This window comes from Theropithecus gelada, chromosome 2 (genome assembly GCF_003255815.1).
Source record: "Theropithecus gelada isolate Dixy chromosome 2, Tgel_1.0, whole genome shotgun sequence".
Taxonomy (NCBI): Eukaryota; Metazoa; Chordata; class Mammalia; order Primates; family Cercopithecidae; genus Theropithecus; species Theropithecus gelada.
In genome coordinates, this window is record NC_037669.1 from 193001658 (window position 1) to 193019819 (window position 18162).

The 18162-nt window shown below is 43.2% G+C and overlaps 1 protein-coding gene across 4 annotated transcripts in view; it reads left to right on the forward strand.

The window, feature by feature from the left end:
- Positions 1 to 8216, forward strand: part of WDR53 (WD repeat domain 53) — a 14633-nt gene extending 6417 nt beyond the window's left edge. The window contains exons 2-3 of one of the 4 annotated variants that reach the window (XM_025377260.1): positions 934 to 1429; positions 7586 to 8216. In XM_025377260.1, coding sequence (XP_025233045.1) covers positions 950 to 1429; positions 7586 to 8182 — 1077 coding nt within the window. In that variant the 5' untranslated portion in view covers positions 934 to 949 and the 3' untranslated portion in view covers positions 8183 to 8216. Of the gene's footprint in view, positions 1 to 866; positions 1613 to 7585 lie in introns of those variants that run through there. The other 3 variants (XM_025377259.1, XM_025377261.1, XM_025377262.1) reach the window with 3 other exon arrangements.
- Positions 8217 to 18162: the final 9946 nt, after the last annotated feature.

An 18162-nucleotide genomic window follows, 5' to 3' on the forward strand; every position in this document is an offset into this window, starting at 1 on the left:
AAAAATACAAAAATTAGCCAGGCTTGTTGCTGGGTGCCTGTTATCTCAGCTACCCGGGAGGCTGAGGCAGGAGAATTGCTGGAAACCGGGAGGCGGAGGTTGCAGTGAGCTGAGATCGTCCATTGCACTCCAGCCTGGACCAACAGCAGCGAGACTCCATCTCAGAGAACAAAACAACAACAACAACAAAAGCACATTGCTTGGTCTCGCCCCCAGAGTTTCAGATTCAGTAGATCCAGTGTTGGGTCTGACAGTTTGCATTTCTGACAAGTTCCTAGGTGGTGCTGATGCTGCTGGTCTGGGGACCACACTTGGAGAGTACTGGTGCAGTACATGTGATGCCACTTTGGACCAGCCTAATAAAAACAGAAAAAGTAACAATAGGAATACTTGTTGAGTACTCATTATGTGCCAGGCACCATTATGTGTGATTTACATGTATTATGATCCTATGAAATGTGTTGTTATCCTCATTTTATAGAGAAGAAAAGTGAGTGACAGAGAGGTTCAGTAATTTGCCCAGTCACCTAGCTACTACAAACCTGGAGAGCCTGGCTACAGAGCTCATCATCTAAAACATTATTCAGATAAGAGGTATAACCTGATGATTTTGCAGCCCTCTCTTTAATAGAATTTTTCCTAATTTAAAATATTTAGTGTTTATTCTTCTGTGGGTTCCATATCAAAGACTGGAGGACCAGCCTTACCTAGATCCCTGATGGCAAAGGAAGCCCACTGAAGCATTTGCCAGCCAGGATACAACCCTGTGTTCAGCTAGGCTTTTGGAGACTTGATCTTTAAGTGTCCTTTTTTTAAAAAAAAAAAAAATTTAGTTTTTTTAAGATGTCTTTATGAAATACTGTTGATTACGTCTGTCTCCTACCATCAAGTCAATGCAAAAAACATGAGATTACAGTTGTTTCCCCTTCACAGAGTCTTCGGGACCATTATGGCAGTCAAGTGGACTGGCGGACATTCTTCTCCTGTCCTCTGCCTAAATGCAAGTAAAGAAGGGCTGCTGGCTTCCGGAGCGGAGGGTGGAGATCTCACGGCTTGGGGTGAAGATGGAACTCCATTAGGACACATGCGGTTCCAAGGGGCTGATGATGTTACCAGTGTCTTATTTTCTCCCTCCTGCCCCACCAAGCTCTACGCCTCACATGGAGAAACCATTAGTGTACTGGATGTCAGGTCCCTCAAAGATTCCTTGGACCATTTTCATGTGAATGAAGAAGAAATCAATTGTCTTTCATTGAATCAAACTGAAAACCTGCTGGCTTCTGCCGATGACTCTGGGGCGATCAAAATCCTAGACGTGGAGAGCAAGAAGGTCGTCAGATCCTTGAAGAGACACTCCAACATCTGCTCTTCGGTGGCTTTTCGACCTCAGAGGCCTCAGAGCCTGGTGTCATGTGGACTGGATATGCAGGTGATGCTTTTGCACAGAGTACTTGGAGAATTTCTGAGTGGGATTTGCTAACAGAATCAAATTATTGATCACACCAAATACCTTTGCTTTTTCTGTTTTCTACTAACATATCCATTTATGAATGATAAGCCTTATTTCTACATTTAATGCTAGTCTGATAAAATCTAGTAGAATTTATTCACAAAGTAATCGTTAATCCTTTACTCTTCCTTTCTCTGTACTGTAAGATATTCCTAAAACCTGAAAATTCAAATATTTGGTTGTAAACATCTGTTTAAACAAACAATGGTGAGTACTAAAGGCAGAGTTGGTCCACCCATTCTCTATAAACTCTGTTTAAACAAAAAGTTAGAGGGATCTGTTTTTACTTTAAAGTTCTGGGGTACATTAACTGAAATATTGTGTGTTGGTGATCAGGATCAAAGCACCGTATTCAATGCTGAGTTTTGAAAGGAGCATCACGGCTGGGCGTGGTGGCTCATGCCTGTAATCCCAGCACTTTGGGAGGCCAAGGTGGGCAGATCACTTGAGGTCAGGAGTTCAAGACCAGCCTGGCCAACATGGTGAAACCCCGTCTCTACTAAACATACAAAAATTAGTCAGGCGTGCTGGCGGGCACCTGCAATCCCAGCTACTTGGGAGCCTGAGGCAGAATTGCTTGAACCCGGGAGGCAGAGGTTGCAATCAGTCGAGATCTCACCACTGCGCTCCAGCCTGGGCAACAGAATGAGACTCTGTCTCAAAAAGAAAAAAAGGAAAAAGAAAGGAACATCACAGATTGCCCAAATCCAGAGGAAGTCCATCAGGAAAGCAGATATATCTAGAAACCCCATTATGTAGAGAACTGGAGGTGTTTAATTCTTAGTTTTCTTGAGGGAAAAAAATGGAATATGCTGGTCTTTGTAAGAGAAGTCATGGGAAAGCAGATTTGGGCTTAACGTAAACGTTTTCAAATAGCTTGAACATTCCCATGGCAGGATGTGCTTCCTCTTGAGAGTAAATCTCATCACGGGAGTGACAGTCGTCACGATTTCTCTCTGTTGAGCACTTAGTTCTTGACAGTGCTTTGTTTGTGTATATTCGTTTTAATTCTAATCACATCCTCCTAGTGATTTTGTTTTTTTTTTTTAATAAATAAACTGAAATTCACATTAAGTATCTACATAGCCACCTGACTGGGATTCAAAGCTCAATCTCTCTGGCTCCTAAGGCTGTTTTTTCTCTAGGATGACAGGTATTCAAGCAGAGTATCATCAGTAATGTCACAGAAAAGTGTCTTGGTTTGGGATGAGGTGGCTTCTAGAGAGAGAACCATTGAGAATGACCTGTGTCCAGCACTGTTTAGGCATTTAATCTCTGTTCTCAGTTGCATACAGTATCTTCTAAGATTCTGTGTTCTTTTTAATAGCATCCGAAGTTTTGACTTCCACCCTCTTGGCTAGTGGTCTTTACCTCTCCCTCCCCAACCCTGCATCCCCCTTATAATTTAAGAATGATGAGACTGTTTTTGTTGTCACCATGCTGTTCCCCTCTCCTGCAAGCTACCAGTATTCAGTAGGCAGAATCAGTGGCTGTCCTGCAATGCTGGGATATCTCCAAACAATAAAGAATTGTTCTCCAAAAAACATCGATAGTGCCTGGGTTGAGACTCACTCTACATGTGTGGGGCATAGTCACCCTGCAACCTCTACCTTCCTTTTCCACTCCTAGGTTTTGACCAAGCCCTTTATAAATCTCGTACATCCTCCACCCTGGTGGTAATAATCTGCCCTTGTGGTTGTAAAGAAAGAGCTGTACAACCAGGTGGACATGTTTTAAGTAGGCAGATTGTACAGTGTGTCTTTGAGTAGTCGTTCTGTCATCCTTCAGCTATACCAGTTTTCCATCAGTAGCTCGTTAATTAACCACTAGGCATGGCGATAGACAATTAGGTATGTAAAAGTGATGTGTACTTTTCAGATTAGATAAGGAATGGGCATTCAGAATTTACTCTCTTGCCCCCAGTTCCAGGTAAGACGTTTTAGTGGCAGGCACTTGCTAGTGAACAGCCCAGGAAACAAGTATTTTGAAAAAGGGAGGCTCAGGTAATTTCTTATTTTGATTTGCCTGGTAAAATTGCTGAACGTTCGTGGTAGATTTGTTTCTACACTGGGTTGTGATGTAACAGCCGTAGAACCATGCTTTTAAGAAATTATTTCCTTAACTGAAGTTGAAACTCTATAATTTTTTCCACAGTTTTCTTCCTAAAACCTGTTCATCTAGTATTATCCTAAACTTTAAGGATAGCCAGTCTATGGGGGAGCCCAAGAATGTCGGCATAATAATAGTGGAAGGGAGTTGTGACTATTTTGAGTTCCTGCTCTCTGAGCAAACAGATTTTATCTCAAGGCAGCAATTGAATGATTGCCATGTTCAGCACACCTATCTTTGTTCTTATGTAACAGTAATTATCAAATTATTTCTTTTGACTTAGGTTTGAATAATTAGGCAGGGCCAGGCGTGGTAGCTTACGTGCCTGAGGGCTCATGCCTGGGATCCCAGCACTTTGGGAGGCCAAGGCAGGCAGATCACTTGAGCCTGGGAGTTCGAGACCAGCCTGGGCAACATGGCAAAACCCTATCTCTACAAAAAATTACAAAAATTAGCCAGGTGTGCTAGCATGCACCTATGGTCCCAGCTACTTGGGAAGTTGACGTGGGAGGATCACCTGAGCCCAGGGAGGTCGAGGTTGTAGTGAACCGTGATCTTGCCACTGCACTCCAGCCTGGGTGACAAAGTGAGACCTTGTCTCAAAAAAATAGAATAGGCAAAGCACATTCAAAGAGGCAAGGAACGTAAAAGCAAAGTGTGGTTCGTTAAGACACTTGAGACTGCTTAATTTTTTATTTCATAGGTACAAAGTAATATTTATATATGTGAGGTATAAAGAATAACATTAGGTTGGGCACGGTGGCTCATGCCTTTAATCCTAGCACTTTGGGAGGCCATGGGAGGTGGATTGCTTGAGCTCAGGAGTTTGTGACCAGCGTGGGCAACATAGCGAAACCACGTCTCTACAAAAGATAGAAAAATTAGCCAGGCGCATGGTGAGCACCTGTAGTCCCAGCTACTTGGGGGACTGAGATGGGAGAATTGCTTGAGCCCAGGAGGTTGAGGTCGCAGTGAGCCAAGATTGTGCCTCTGCACTCCAGTCTGGGTGACAGAGGGAGACCTTGTCTCAAAAAAAAAAAAAAAAAAAAATTAAATAAATACCTGTATACCTACCATTCAACTATACTTTTTTTCTTGAAAGACTTAGAAAATTAAAACTGTCATATTTCTGTAGCATACATGTTGATGTTCTTTCCCTGCCCCTTTCTGCATCTGAAAACAGATGATTCAAAGGTTTGTTATTCTTTCTCAATTTTGTAAGACCAAAATATCAACACTTACAGACCAGAATGGTGGAGAAGGCTGTTTTGTTTGTTTTTGAGACAGGGTCTTTGTCATCCAGGCTGGAGTGCAGTGGTATAATTATAGCTCGCCACAGCCTCGCACTCCCTCAAGTGATCCTCCCACCTCATCCTCCTGTGTAGCTGGGACTGCAGGCACAAGCCATCACACCCAGCTATTTTTTTTAATTTTTTCTAGAGAGGAGGGCTGGCTCCCTATGTTCCCCAGGCTGGTCTTGAACTCCTGGGCTCAAGCAGTCCTTCTGCTTTGACCTCCCAAAGTGCTGGGATTATAGGCATGAGCCACTGCACCTGGCCTTAAGAGGCTCTTTATCTTGAAGATGAGTCTTTTATATGGAAAGAAACGTTTTTGTAAAAGGGGGATTTTTTTTTGTGAAAAGTCACTTTGTTACTATTACATTGACTTCTGAACATTTGCTGGTTCCCCACTTTTTCTCCCTTCGATGTTTTACAGAACCGTGAGCCCCAAACTCTTTCATTGTTTTCTTTCAGTATCTCTAGCTCTCTTGCTTAGGATGATAACTGCTTGAACAGCTGGTTGAGAAATTAAGTGTGAAACACCTCGGAGTCTTCAGCTGCTTGGAAAAGCCAAGAAGCGCAAAGGGAATGTCCAGACAGGAACAGTCTGGAATCCTCAATACATGGGAATGATTCTAGACTTGGTAGAATCTGGGGTGGCTGTTGACACGTTTAGATGGTTTCAGTCAAATACAAAGGTGTTTCAGCTGCTGAAACACTTGGGGTGCAGTTCGTGTTTGAATGTCTTTGGAGGACAGAAAATACGAGAAAGAACTGGGGCTATCTGCCAATACAGTGAAGCTAGCAGATTCTAGAATGTCCATTTTCCTTGTGTGTATGTATATATGTATTTTAAGATGGAGTCTTGCTCTGTTGGCCAGGCAGCAGTGCAGTGGCATGATCTCGGCTCTGCCTCTCAGATTCACACCGTTCTCCTGCCTCTGCCTCCCGAGCAGCTGGGACTACAGGCGCCCGCCACCATACCCAGCTAATTTTTTGTATTTTTAGTAGAAACGGGGTTTCACAGTGTTAGCCAGGATGGTCTCGATCTCCTCACCTCGTGATCCGCCCGCCTCGGCCTCCCACAGTGCTGGGATTACAGGTGTGAGCCACTGCACCCAGCCGTGTTCAGATTTTTTAATAGAAACTGTTTTTGAGCGTTGTGGCTGATGTGTGTAATCCCATCACTTTGGGAAGTGGAGGTGAGCGGATTGCTTGAGCCTAGCAGTTGGAGACCAGCCTGGGCAACATAGCAAAAACCCTGTCTCTACAAAAATTAGCTGGGTGTGGTAGCGTGTGCCTGTAGTCCCATCTACTTGGGAGGCTGAGGTGGAGGGATCACTTGAACCCGAGAGGTGAAGGCTGCAGTGAGCCATGGTCGTGCCACTGCACTCTAGCCTGGGTGATAAAGTGAGACCCTATTTAAAAAAAAACAAAAACAAACTATTTTCATATCAAGTTTCAGCACTCCTTCCTGTTATATTTTCTAATATTTATTTGTTTTACTTTAGCTTATTTTAATTTGTTAGTACTTTAACTTCACCCAAATAGTGATTGTTCGTCACATAGTATAATGTTATAAACCCAATTCAAAGAGATTTTCATCTAAGAGAAGCAGAATATAAGTGTTAGTAGATGTCACTGCTTTTGAAAATAAGCCAATAAGAATAATCACAAGGGAAGTTACCTTGAATAGGAAACCAAATTCTTAATAGCATCAGCAATGCTAATCTTGCCAATTCAGATCTATGCTTTTCCTGTCTAAACAAGGTCATGCTTTTTCCAGTGTCTATTAAAATTATGAGTTATAATTCAGGGATGATGGTAAACTACATGGTAAAACAGCTGTCTGTTCGCTTTGAAAGTATTAAGAGTATTTGTCTTTGCAAAATGGTTGATACAGGAAAAGAATGAATCACTAGATGATAATGTAAAACCCATTCACAAAGCTTATTAAAAAAAAACAAAAGAAACCAGGTCGGGAACAACAACGAAAAGCCAAATGAAATTAATACCAGGATGTCATATTAATCAACAGACACATTTGGAATTTCTCCTCTTTCTCAGCCATTATGCTAGGCATTAGCAAAGACTAATTGAGTCCTAAGAAACTGATAAGCTAGCAGAATATGTCAGTTAATAGAACAGAAACTACATACAGGAAAGAGAAGCAGGCTGAAAGAGGAAAGCCTTGGAGGCACCGGGACTGAGCTTAAGCCCCTTGGATGGTAATTGGGTAATGTGAAAGGAAAGGAAAGGCATTCCAGATAGAAACCATTTCAGTGATATCCAGATTGAGTTTATTTACTTGATAGGCCTTGTTACCTATAACCAGCATAGACTAAAACTAGCAAATTTCATAACGTTTGGTTTCACTTGAAGAGATGAGAGCAGAAAAACCTTTAGAAACTTGCTTAACAGTTACACTTTGATGGGGTTTATTAATCAAAAATTACTCAGGATCTTGTTTAATTCTACCTTACTGCAATCTAGTTTTAGTCCCGGGGTAGCATTCCACTGGCATGTTATGGCAGCATTTGATTATTTTTTTTGTACTGCTGGGAACCTACCTTACTGCTCATTCTCAGACCACTTTAACGATTGTATTAGAAGCTGAATAAGCACACGGTAGTTGAGCAAATTGACTAGCATTTTGTGTGACTGTGTAATTTCTTCTTACGTAAAGGTGATGCTGTGGAGTCTTCAAAAAGCCCGACCACTCTGGATTACAAATTTACAGGAGGATGAAACAGAAGAAATGGAAGGCCCACAGTCACCTGGTCAGCTCTTAAACCCTGCCCTAGCCCACTCTATCTCTGTGGCTTCGTGTGGTAATATTTTTAGTTGTGGTGCAGAAGATGGTAAAGTTCGAATCTTTCGGGTGATGGGAGTTAAGTGTGAACAGGAACTGGGATTTAAGGGCCACACTTTAGGGGTATCCCAGGTCTGCTTTCTCCCAGAATCCTATTTGCTGCTTACTGGAGGGAATGATGGGAAGATCATGTTGTGGGATGCAAACAGTGAAGTTGAGAAGAAACAGAAGAGTCCTACAAAACGTACCCACAGGAAGAAACCTAAAAGAGGAACTTGCACCAAGCAGGGTGGAAATACTGACGCTTCAGTAACGGATGAGGAAGAACATGGCAACATTTTACCAAAGCTAAATATTGAACATGGAGAAAAAGTGAATTGGCTCTTGGGTACAAAAATAAAGGGACACCAAAATATATTAGTAGCTGATCAAACTAGTTGTATATCTGTATATCCCTTAAATGAATTTTAAATCCAATAAAAACATTTGAAGAATTGTGGCAAAACTGTTTTTCAGATTTAAAAAAAGATCCTGGTTCTTTATTTAAGCTGTTTGTTATATGTAAAATCATACTATTTTGCTGTACAAATTTTAAGATATTTGAACAAAAGACAATTGGATACTTTATATAGTAAGTGATATATTAAAGTTTGGAGGAAGAGAATGAATATTCATTGTGTACCATGTACCAGCCATTTTACATATATTTGATTTCTTGTTCTGAATCAATGAAGTTTTTTTCCCCATTTTAGTGCCACAGGAATTAAGACTTAGAGATGTTATGTAACTTAAAGATCCAGGAAGATTGCAGGCACAATGACTTGTCTGGAAAGGACCTTGTTACGCTGCCTACCCTAGGGAAGCCCACATCCTGGTCCAAATCGGCCACCACATTAGTTACTTCTGGCCGTGTGCAGTGGCTCACGCCTGTAATCCCAGCACTTTGGGAGGCCAATGTGGGCGGATCATCTGAGGTCAGGAGTTAGAAACCAGCCTGGCCAACATGGCAAAAATCCATCTCTACTAAAAATACAAAAATTAGCCAGGCCTGGTGGCACGTGCCTGTAATCCAAGCTACTTGGGAGACTGAGATGGGAGAGTCACTTGAACCCAGAAGGTGGAGGTTGCAGTGAGCCAAGATCACACCACTGCACTCTAGCCTAGGCGACAGAACGACTCTGTCTCTAAATAAATAAATAAATAAATAACATTAGTTATTTCTGATCCCAGGATGTCATGAAGAGCATTACCATGTTGGAAGAGGAAACCTGTTCTTGCTTGTTCTGTGTAAAGCCCAAATTGCTTTGCTGACAATTACCTTTTGCTGTGTTTCTAAAAAAAGGGTTCCAGGGTCAAATCAGTTTAGGGTGTTATGCAGCAATCCAGGCCATGATGCTGGTGGAGTGAGAATAAATTGCAGTTATTAATGAGCAGAAATTCTGACTAAGCAGAAGATAGAAAAGAGAATAGAGGCCTAGATAGGGTGTCAAGAGTTAGGTTCCTTTTCATTGAGGCCTGGATTGCTGTCTTCTCTGCATGTTCTTTCAGCTTTCACTCATACTGCCTACTCTTACAAAAGTTTTTTAAATTTTAATTTAATTTTTTTTTTTTTTTTTTTTTTTTTGAGACGGAGTCTCGCTCTGCCGCCCAGGCTGGAGTGCAGTGGCCGGATCTCAGCTCACTGCAAGCTCCGCCTCCCGGGTTCACGCCATTCTCCTGCCTCAGCCTCCCGAGTAGTTGGGACTACAGGCGCCCGCCACTGCGCCCGGCTAGTTTTTTTTTGTATTTTTTAGTAGAGACGGGGTTTCACCGTGTTAGCCAGGATGGTCTCGATCTCCTGACCTCGTGATCCGCCCGTCTCGGCCTCCCAAAGTGCTGGGATTACAGGCTTGAGCCACCGCGCCCGGCCAATTTAATTTTTTTTATAGAGAGGAGCCTTGCTATGTTGGCCAGACTGGTCTCAAACTCCTGGCCTCCAGCGATCCTCCTGTCTTAGCCTCCCAAAGTGCTGGGATTACAGGTGTGAGCCACCGTACCTACATTCAAAGCTTTGAAGAGATCATCTGATTGGTTACCATTATTCTTGTTTGTAGAGATCTGTTTTTCATAAGTTCAGTTTTAGTCAGGACTTCTGTTGCAGGTGACAGAAACCAAATTCAAATTGGCTTAACAGAATAAAAAGGAATGTATTGGCTCCCACAACTGAGAAGTCCAAGAATAGTCAGGTGCATACTGCTGGGGTGGCTACGCTGGCAGGGTAAGCAAAAGAAAGCACCCCAGCCTAAATTTACAGAGAACCAGGATATCATTTTGAATATAGCTCAGTTCTAATACTCAACTGGCCACTCAAGGTGACAGATAGGAACTTCAGTGGTCACCCCTCGGAAGCAAGCTTTCAATGTCCCCCACCTGTGGAAGGCTGAAAAACATCTTCCAAAGATAACAGGTTGTAATCACTGGAACCTGTATTACTTATTACTATTAAATATAAATTTTAATTATTTAAAATATTGTGAATATGAGATTGCTATGTAATAAACAATATTGATAATGATAATATTTATATTTAATGATAAGTAAATTTATAAACATTTGGCAGAAAGATCTTTGCAGATCTGATTATGAATCTTAAAAGATTGTGTTAAAGAAAATAACGATATTTTGCAAATAACCTATGCACATTCTCCCATATGCATTAAATGATCTCGATTACTTACAATCCCTAATACAGTGGAAATGCTATATAAATAGTATTGTTTTTTATTTGTATTATCTTTTATCATTGTATAGACGTGTTCTGTTGTTTTTTCTTCCCTGAATACATCTGAGCCACGGTTGGTTGACTCCACGGAGTGTGGAGCCCATGAGCACCGAGGGGTAACTACATGCTTTTCTATTTTTATTAGAGTGTAAGATACTTGAAGGCAAAGACTACCTACCCTCTTTCGCTTCAGAGCATATTGTGTGGCCTGTCCTAGGCTGCCCAGCCAACACAAACAGTACTCGTAAGATATTAAATGAACCGAAGGAGACCCAGAAAGTTCAAATGTGAAAAAAATGTGCATAGAAAAAAAAAGCCTGAAGGGAACTGGTGGCAGGATTGCCTGGCAACTAAACCCAACCCTTTGCTTGTTCTTCAGGTTATTTTTATTTTATGTATTTATTTATTTATTTGAGAGGAAGTCTGGCTGTGTCACCCAGGCTAGAGTGCAGTGGTGTGATCTCAGCTCACTGCAGCCTCCACCTCCCAGGTTCAAGCAATTCTCCTGCCTCAGCCTTTTGAGTAGCTAGGATTACAGACACCTGCCACCACACCCAGCTAATTTTTGTATTTTTAGTAGAGACTCAGTTTTGCCGTGTTGCCCAGTCTGGTCTCAAACTCCTGACCTCAGGTGATTCCCACCTCGGCCTTTCAAAGGGATGGGATTACAGGCGTGAGCCTCCACACCCAGCCTCTTCAAGTTATTTTTAACACCAGCTATCAGGACTACACATTCTCCTAACCAATGCTCAACTCACAGACACCTAAACATGCTCATTTCACATTTCTATTTTTCTTTTTCTTCTTTTTTTTTTTTTTTTGAGACAGTCTCACTGTCACCCAGGCTGGAGTGCAGTGGCATGATCTTGGCTCACTGCAACCTCTGCCTCCTGGGTTCAAGCAGTTCTCGTGCCTCAGCCTCCCAAGTAGCTGGGATTACAGGTGTTCGCCACCAAGCCCAGCTAATTTATTTGTATTTTTAGTAGAGACGGGGTTTCACCATGTTGGCCAGGCTTGTCTTGAACTCCTGACCTCATGAACTCCTGACCTCAAGTAATCCACCCACCTCGGACTCCCAAAGTGTTGGGATTACAGGTATGAGCCACTGTGCCCGGCCAATTTTTGTATTTTTAGTAGAGGTGGGGTTTCACCGTGTTGGCCAGGCTGGTCTTGAACTCCTGACCTCAGGTGATCCGCCCACCTTAGCCTACCAAATTATTTCACATTTCATGTACCCTCTGTAAATTACAAACAGTTTGTGGTCCTGGATACACAAACCTGAGGCCGATACTGTGCCACCCAACCACTCCTTGCCAAGGGCAGAAATACTTTCAGGATTAATCAGTCACATTCTGGCAGAATCATGTGTAGTTCTGGTGACATCAGCCTATGACCGGCTCTCCCTTGACCACAATTTTGCTATTTACAAGCAAAGAATTAGCGAAAAACAGTAATGCACAGCGCATATGTTTTATATGTGTGTGTGTGTGTGTGTCTTGTTTGCTGAACTATTTGAAAGTGAGGTACCTTGACACTTGGTACTAGTCTGTTTTCATGCTGCTGATAAAGACATACCCGAGTCTGGATAATTTACCAGGAAAAAAGTTTAATGGACTTACAGATCCATGTGGTTGGGGAGGCCTCACAATCATGGTGCAAAACAAAGAGGAGCAAGTCATGTCTTACATGGATGGCAGCCGGCAACGAGAGAGAGCTTGTGCAGGGAAACTCCCCCTTATAGAACCATCAGATCTTGTGAGACTTATTCACTGTCATGAAAACAGCACAGGAAAGACCTGGCCCCATGATTTAATTACTTCCCACTGGGTCCCTCCCACAACATGTGAGAATTCAAGATGAAATTTGGGTAAAGACACAGCCAAACCATATCATTCCACCCTTAGGCCCTCCCAAATCTTATGTCCTCACATTTCAAACCCAATCATGCTTTCCCAACAGTCTCCCAAAGTCTTAACTCATTTCAGCATTAACTAAAAAATCCACAGTCCAAAGTCTCACCTGAGACAAGGCAAGTCCCTTCCTCTATGAGCCTGTAAAATCAAAAGCAAGTTAGTTACTTCCTAGATACAATGGGGGTACAGGCATTGGGTAAATACAACTGTTCCATATGGGAGAAACTGGCCAAAACAAAGGGGTTACAGGCCCCATGCAAGTCCAAAATCCAGCAGGGCAGTCAAATCTTAAAGCTCCAAAGTGATCTCTTTTGACTCTCTGTCTCACATCCAGGTCACACTGATGCAAGAGGTGGGTTCCCATGGTCTTGGGCAGCTCTGCCCCTGTGTGCTTTGCAGGGTGCAGCCTCCCAGCTGCTTTCACAGGCTAGTGTTGAGTATCTGTGACTTTTCCAGGTGAATGATGCAAGCTGTTGGAGCCATTTTGGGGTCTGGAGGATGGTGGCCCTCTTCTCACAGCTCCACTAGAGGGTGCCCCAGTAGAGACTCTGTGTGGAGACTCTGACCCCACATTTCCCTTCCACACTGCCCTAGCAGAGGTTCTCCATGAGGGCCCCGCCCCAGCAGCAAACTTTTGCCTGGACATCTAGGTGTGTCCATACATCTTCTGAAATCTAGGCAGAGGTTCCCAAACCCCAGTTCTTGACTTCTGTGCACTCACAGGCTCAACGCTATGTGGAAGCTGCCAAGGCTTGGGGCTTGGACTCTCTGAAGCCACAGCCCAAGCTCTGTGTTGGCCCCTTTTAGCCATGGCTGGATTGGCTGGGACACAGAGCACCAAGTCCCTAGACTGCACACAGCATGGGGACCCTGGCCCTGATCCACTAAACCATTTTTTCCTCCTAGGCCTTAGGACCTGTGATGGGAGGGGCGGCCTTGAAGACTTCTGACGTGCCCTGGAGACATTTTCCCCATTGTCTTGTGGATTAACATTTGGCTCCTTCTTACTTATGCAAGTTTTGGCCGGGCGCGGTGGCTCAAGCCTGTAATCCCAGCACTTTGGGAGGCCGAGGCGGGTGGATCACAAGGTCAGGAGATCGAGACCATCCTGGCTAACACCGTGAAACCCTGTCTCTACTAAAAAAATACAAAAAACTAGCCGGGCGTGGTGGCGGGTGCCTGTAGTCCCAGCTACTTGGGAGGCTGAGGCAGGAGAATGGCATGAACCCGGGGGGCAGAGCTTGCAGTGAGCCGAGATCGCGCCACTGCACTCCAGCCTGGGACACAGAGCAAGAGTCCGTCTCAAAAAAAAAAAAAACAAAAAAGTTATGCAAGTTTCTGCAGCTGGCTTGAATTTCTCCTCAGAAAATGGGATTTTCTTTTCTATTGCATTGTCAGGCTGCAAATTTTCCAAACTTTTATTCTGTTTCCCTTTTAAAACTGAATGCTGGCCAGGTGTGGTGGCTCACGCCTGTAATCCCAGCACTTTGGGATGCCAAGGCAGGCAGATCACAAGATCAGGAGATGGAGACCATCCTGGCTAACATGGTGAAACCCCGTCTCTACTACAAATACAAAAACAAAATTAGCCGGGCGTGGTGGTGGGCGCCTATAGTCCCAGCTACTCGGGAGGCTGAGGCAGGAGAATGGCACGAACCCTGAAGGTAGAGCTTGCAGTGAGCTGAGATTGCACCACTGCACTCCAGCCTGGGCAACAGAGTGAGACTCCATATCAAAAAAACAAACAAACAAAAAACCTGAATGCCTTTAACAGCACCAAAGTTACCTCTTTAATGCTTTGCTGCTTAGAAATTTCTTCTGCCAGATACCCTAAATCATCTCTCTCAAGTTCAAAGTTCCACAAAGCTCTAAGGCCAGGGCAAAATGCCACCAGTCTCTTTGCTAAAACATGGCAAGAGTCACCTTTACTCCAGTCCCCAACAAGTTCCTTATCTTCATCTGAGACCACTTCAGCCTCGATTTCATTATCCATATCATTATAAGCATTTTGGTAAAAGCCATTCAACAGGTCTCTAGGGAGTTCCAAACTTTCCACATTTTCCTGTCTTCTGAGCCCCCAAAACTGTTCCAACCTCTGCCTGTTACCCAGTTCCAAAGTCACTTTCACATTTTCAGGTTATCTTTTCAATACCACTCTACTGGTACCAACTTACTGTATTAGTTCATTTTCAGGCTGCTGATAAAGACATACACAAGACTTGGTAATTTATACAGGAAAAAGGATTTAATGGACGTACAGTTCCACATGGCTGGGAGGCTTCACAATCATGGTGGAAGGCAAAGAGGAGCAAGTCACGTCTTAAATGGATGACAGCAGGCAAAGAGAGAGCTTGTGCAGGGAAACTCCCCCTTATAGTACTAGTGGAAACAAGAATATAAGAGCCTCCCCACGTGCTGTTACAGGCATGAGCTACCATGCCCAGCCGGAACAAACTTAAATTCAACAATTAAGTATTTTTGGATTTTAAAACTGCCTTATTGAGTTATAGTTCACATGCCATACAATTTATCCACTTGATGTATTCAAATCTACTTCTCTACAAAGTTCACAGAAAAAATAAGGTATAAAAGTCAGTGGTTTTTGTTTTTTTGTTTTTTTTAGACCTAGTTTCAGTCTGTGGCCAGGCTGGAGTGCAGTGGTGTGATCTTGACTCACTGCAACCTCCGCCTCCCAGGTTCAAGTGATTCTCCTGCCTCAGCCTCCCGAGTAGCTGGGATTACATGCGCCTGCCACAATGCCCAGCTAATTTTTGTATTTTTAGTACAGACACTGGACAATTCAATGGTTTTTAATAAATTGAGAGGGTCCTGCTGGCATCACCACAAGCTAATTTTAGAATCCCCTTATAGAACCATCAGATCTCCTGAGACTCATTCACTATCACGAGAACAGCACGGGAAAGACCTGCCCCATGATTCAGTTACCTCCCACTGGGTCCCTCCCACAACATGGAATTCAAAATGAGATTTGGGTGGGGACACTCAAGCCATATCACACTTAATCTCAAAACTTCAGCATGCGTATCCTAAAAATGGACATTTTCCAGTATAACCATATTACTGATATCATGTATGAGAAACTTAGCAATAACTCACATTCTTGGTCTTGACTAGCAATTATGCCTCATACCATCCTTACTGCACAACAGCCCTGGTGACAGGAGAGGGTAGCAGCCAGAACTGGCCAGAAGACAAGCCCCTCAGCAGCCATGAGCAGGGCTTATGGAGGTGACAGGCTGGGGACAAGAGAAACCTGTAGCTCGGTCTGGAGTTTGAGCAGAGGCAGGCCTTCTTTCTAGTCAACCCTCTTCCTGTGGGATATCCCCAGTTGGGGAATATTGTCCCTTTCACTGAGCTAGAGTTCACTTAGAGACTAAGTTGCTAGGCCAGAGGGACATTATGGAATAGAGTCTCGGCTGGAGTGAACAAGATACGCTGCCATCCCCACTACCACCTGGGTCATATCCAGCCAGAGGAGCAAGATTGAATCTAGGCCCAGGAGAGCACATAGGAAAAATACAGACCACCTCCTCAGTACTTGAGGAGAGCCTCTGCCATCCCCTTACTCTTGGTGAGGAAAGGGGCTGGGCTGTGGTTGAATAGAGCCTCTCCATAGCCATAAGAAATGCTTGAATCCAAAGTTTACTTGGGCATGATTTTCCTGTAATTCCAGTCAGTGAATAAAGAAGCATCCGGAGCGTGGAGTGATCAAGTAAATACAAGTCCTATTGATTTGCAAATATTGACACAACCGGTCACAGGTATGTAGTGAGCTAAAAATTGAGTGCACTTTTTTTAGGTTTAGCTACTAAATACTTAGAATTTCTACAAAGTGCACTGTCAAATGTGTAACATCATAAGTTTAATACACTGAAAAGTGTTTATAAGAATTGTATGCCTTCTGAGTTCACAGACTGTTTTATTTTTATTTTTTTGAGATGGAGTTTTACTCTGTCACTCAGGCTGGAGTACAGTGGTGCGATCTTGGCTCACTGCAACCTCCGCCTCCTGGGCTCAAGTAATTCTCCTGCCTCAGCCTCCTGAGTAGCTGAGATTACAGGTGCCCACCACCACACCTGGCCAATTTTTGTACTTTTAGTAGAGACAGGGTTTCACCACATTGGTCAGGCTGTTCTTGAACTCCTGACCTCAGGGGATCCACCCGCCTCTGTCTCCCAAAGTGCTGGGATTACAGGCGTGAGCCACCACGCCTGGCTTCAAAACAGAATTTTAAACACACAGATGATGGCACATTCCTTCCTTCTTAACTATATCTTGACTCTTTCAAATAGATCTTTCAAAGCAGAAATTAAACCTCTGGGGAAATGTTGTTTCTAATAAAAAAACACAGGATGATATGCAGGAGAACTTGGAAGGCCACAGGATTGAAGTCTTCCTGTACCAGGAGGGTTTGGGGAGGCAGCAGTTCCATATTCTCACTGGTCAGGTGACACCCATGCGTCAGGGGAACAACCAGACTGAAACTCAGGTCAGCAGGGATTCCCAGTGCTCTACAGTTTCTCCACTATACTTTATTTTTACTTAACTTGCTGTTTCTTTATGTAATTGACCCATGAAAGAAAATTACTAAACTTACTTACTAAACTTTTTTTTCTTTCTCAGTATGCCTACGTGTGTGTGTTGTGACTTTAGAAAAAATTTTAACAATGTCAGAGGGAAGACAGACCGCTGCTGTTTCACACACTGGAAATAATTGTTTTATAGTACTGGTGGAAACAAGAATATAACTTTAAGGAACAAAACTTTATTTTATTTTGAGACAGGGTCTTGCTCTGTTGCCCAAGCTGGAGTGCATGGCATGATCATGGCTCACTGCAGCCTTGACCTCATAGGCTCAAGTGATCCTCCCCCGTCAGCCTCCCCAAGTGCTATTATAGGCATGAGCCACCATGCCCAGCCAGAACAATCTTTTAAATTCAACAATTGTAGGGGGGGGGGATTTAAAAAACTGCCATATTGAGGTATAATTCACATACCATACAATTTACCCACTTAAAGTACACAAATCTACTTCTCTACAAAGTTCATAGAAAAATAAAGTATACAAGTCAATGGTTTTTAATAAATTGAGAGGGTCCTGCAGCATCACCACAACCTAGTTTTAGAAAATTTCTCTCCCCCAGCCTAGGAAAACCCATTCCTACCAAAACACACACACACACACACACACACAAATTAGCTGAGCGTGGTTGTGCGTGCCTGTGTTCCCAGCTACTTGGGAGGCTGAGGCAGGAGGATTGCTTGAGCCCAGGAGGCAGAGGATGCAGTGAGCCAAGATCGTGCCACTGCACTGCAGCCTGGGCAACAGAGACAGACTGTCTCAAAAAAAAAAAAAAAAAAATTCTCTTCTCCCAAAAAGAAACCTCACTGGAAACAATTGGAACCCATTAGCAATTACTTCCCATTTCCCCTTATACCACCACTTCACCCCTACCCGAGGCAACTGTTACTCTGCTTTCTGTCTGTGTAGTTTGCCAACTCCAGACATTTCATATACATGGACTCATGTAACATGAGGTTTCTTCAGACTGGCTTCTTTCACTTAGTGTTATGTTTTCAAGATAATGTTTTAGCATGTATCGGTACTTCATTCCTTTTTATGGCTGAATAATATTCCATTGTACTTACATACTATACCACAATTTGTTTATCTTCTCATTAGCTGATGAGTATTTGGGCTGTTTCTGTTTTCGAGCTATTCTGAATAATGCTGCTATGAACAAGAGGATACCTAG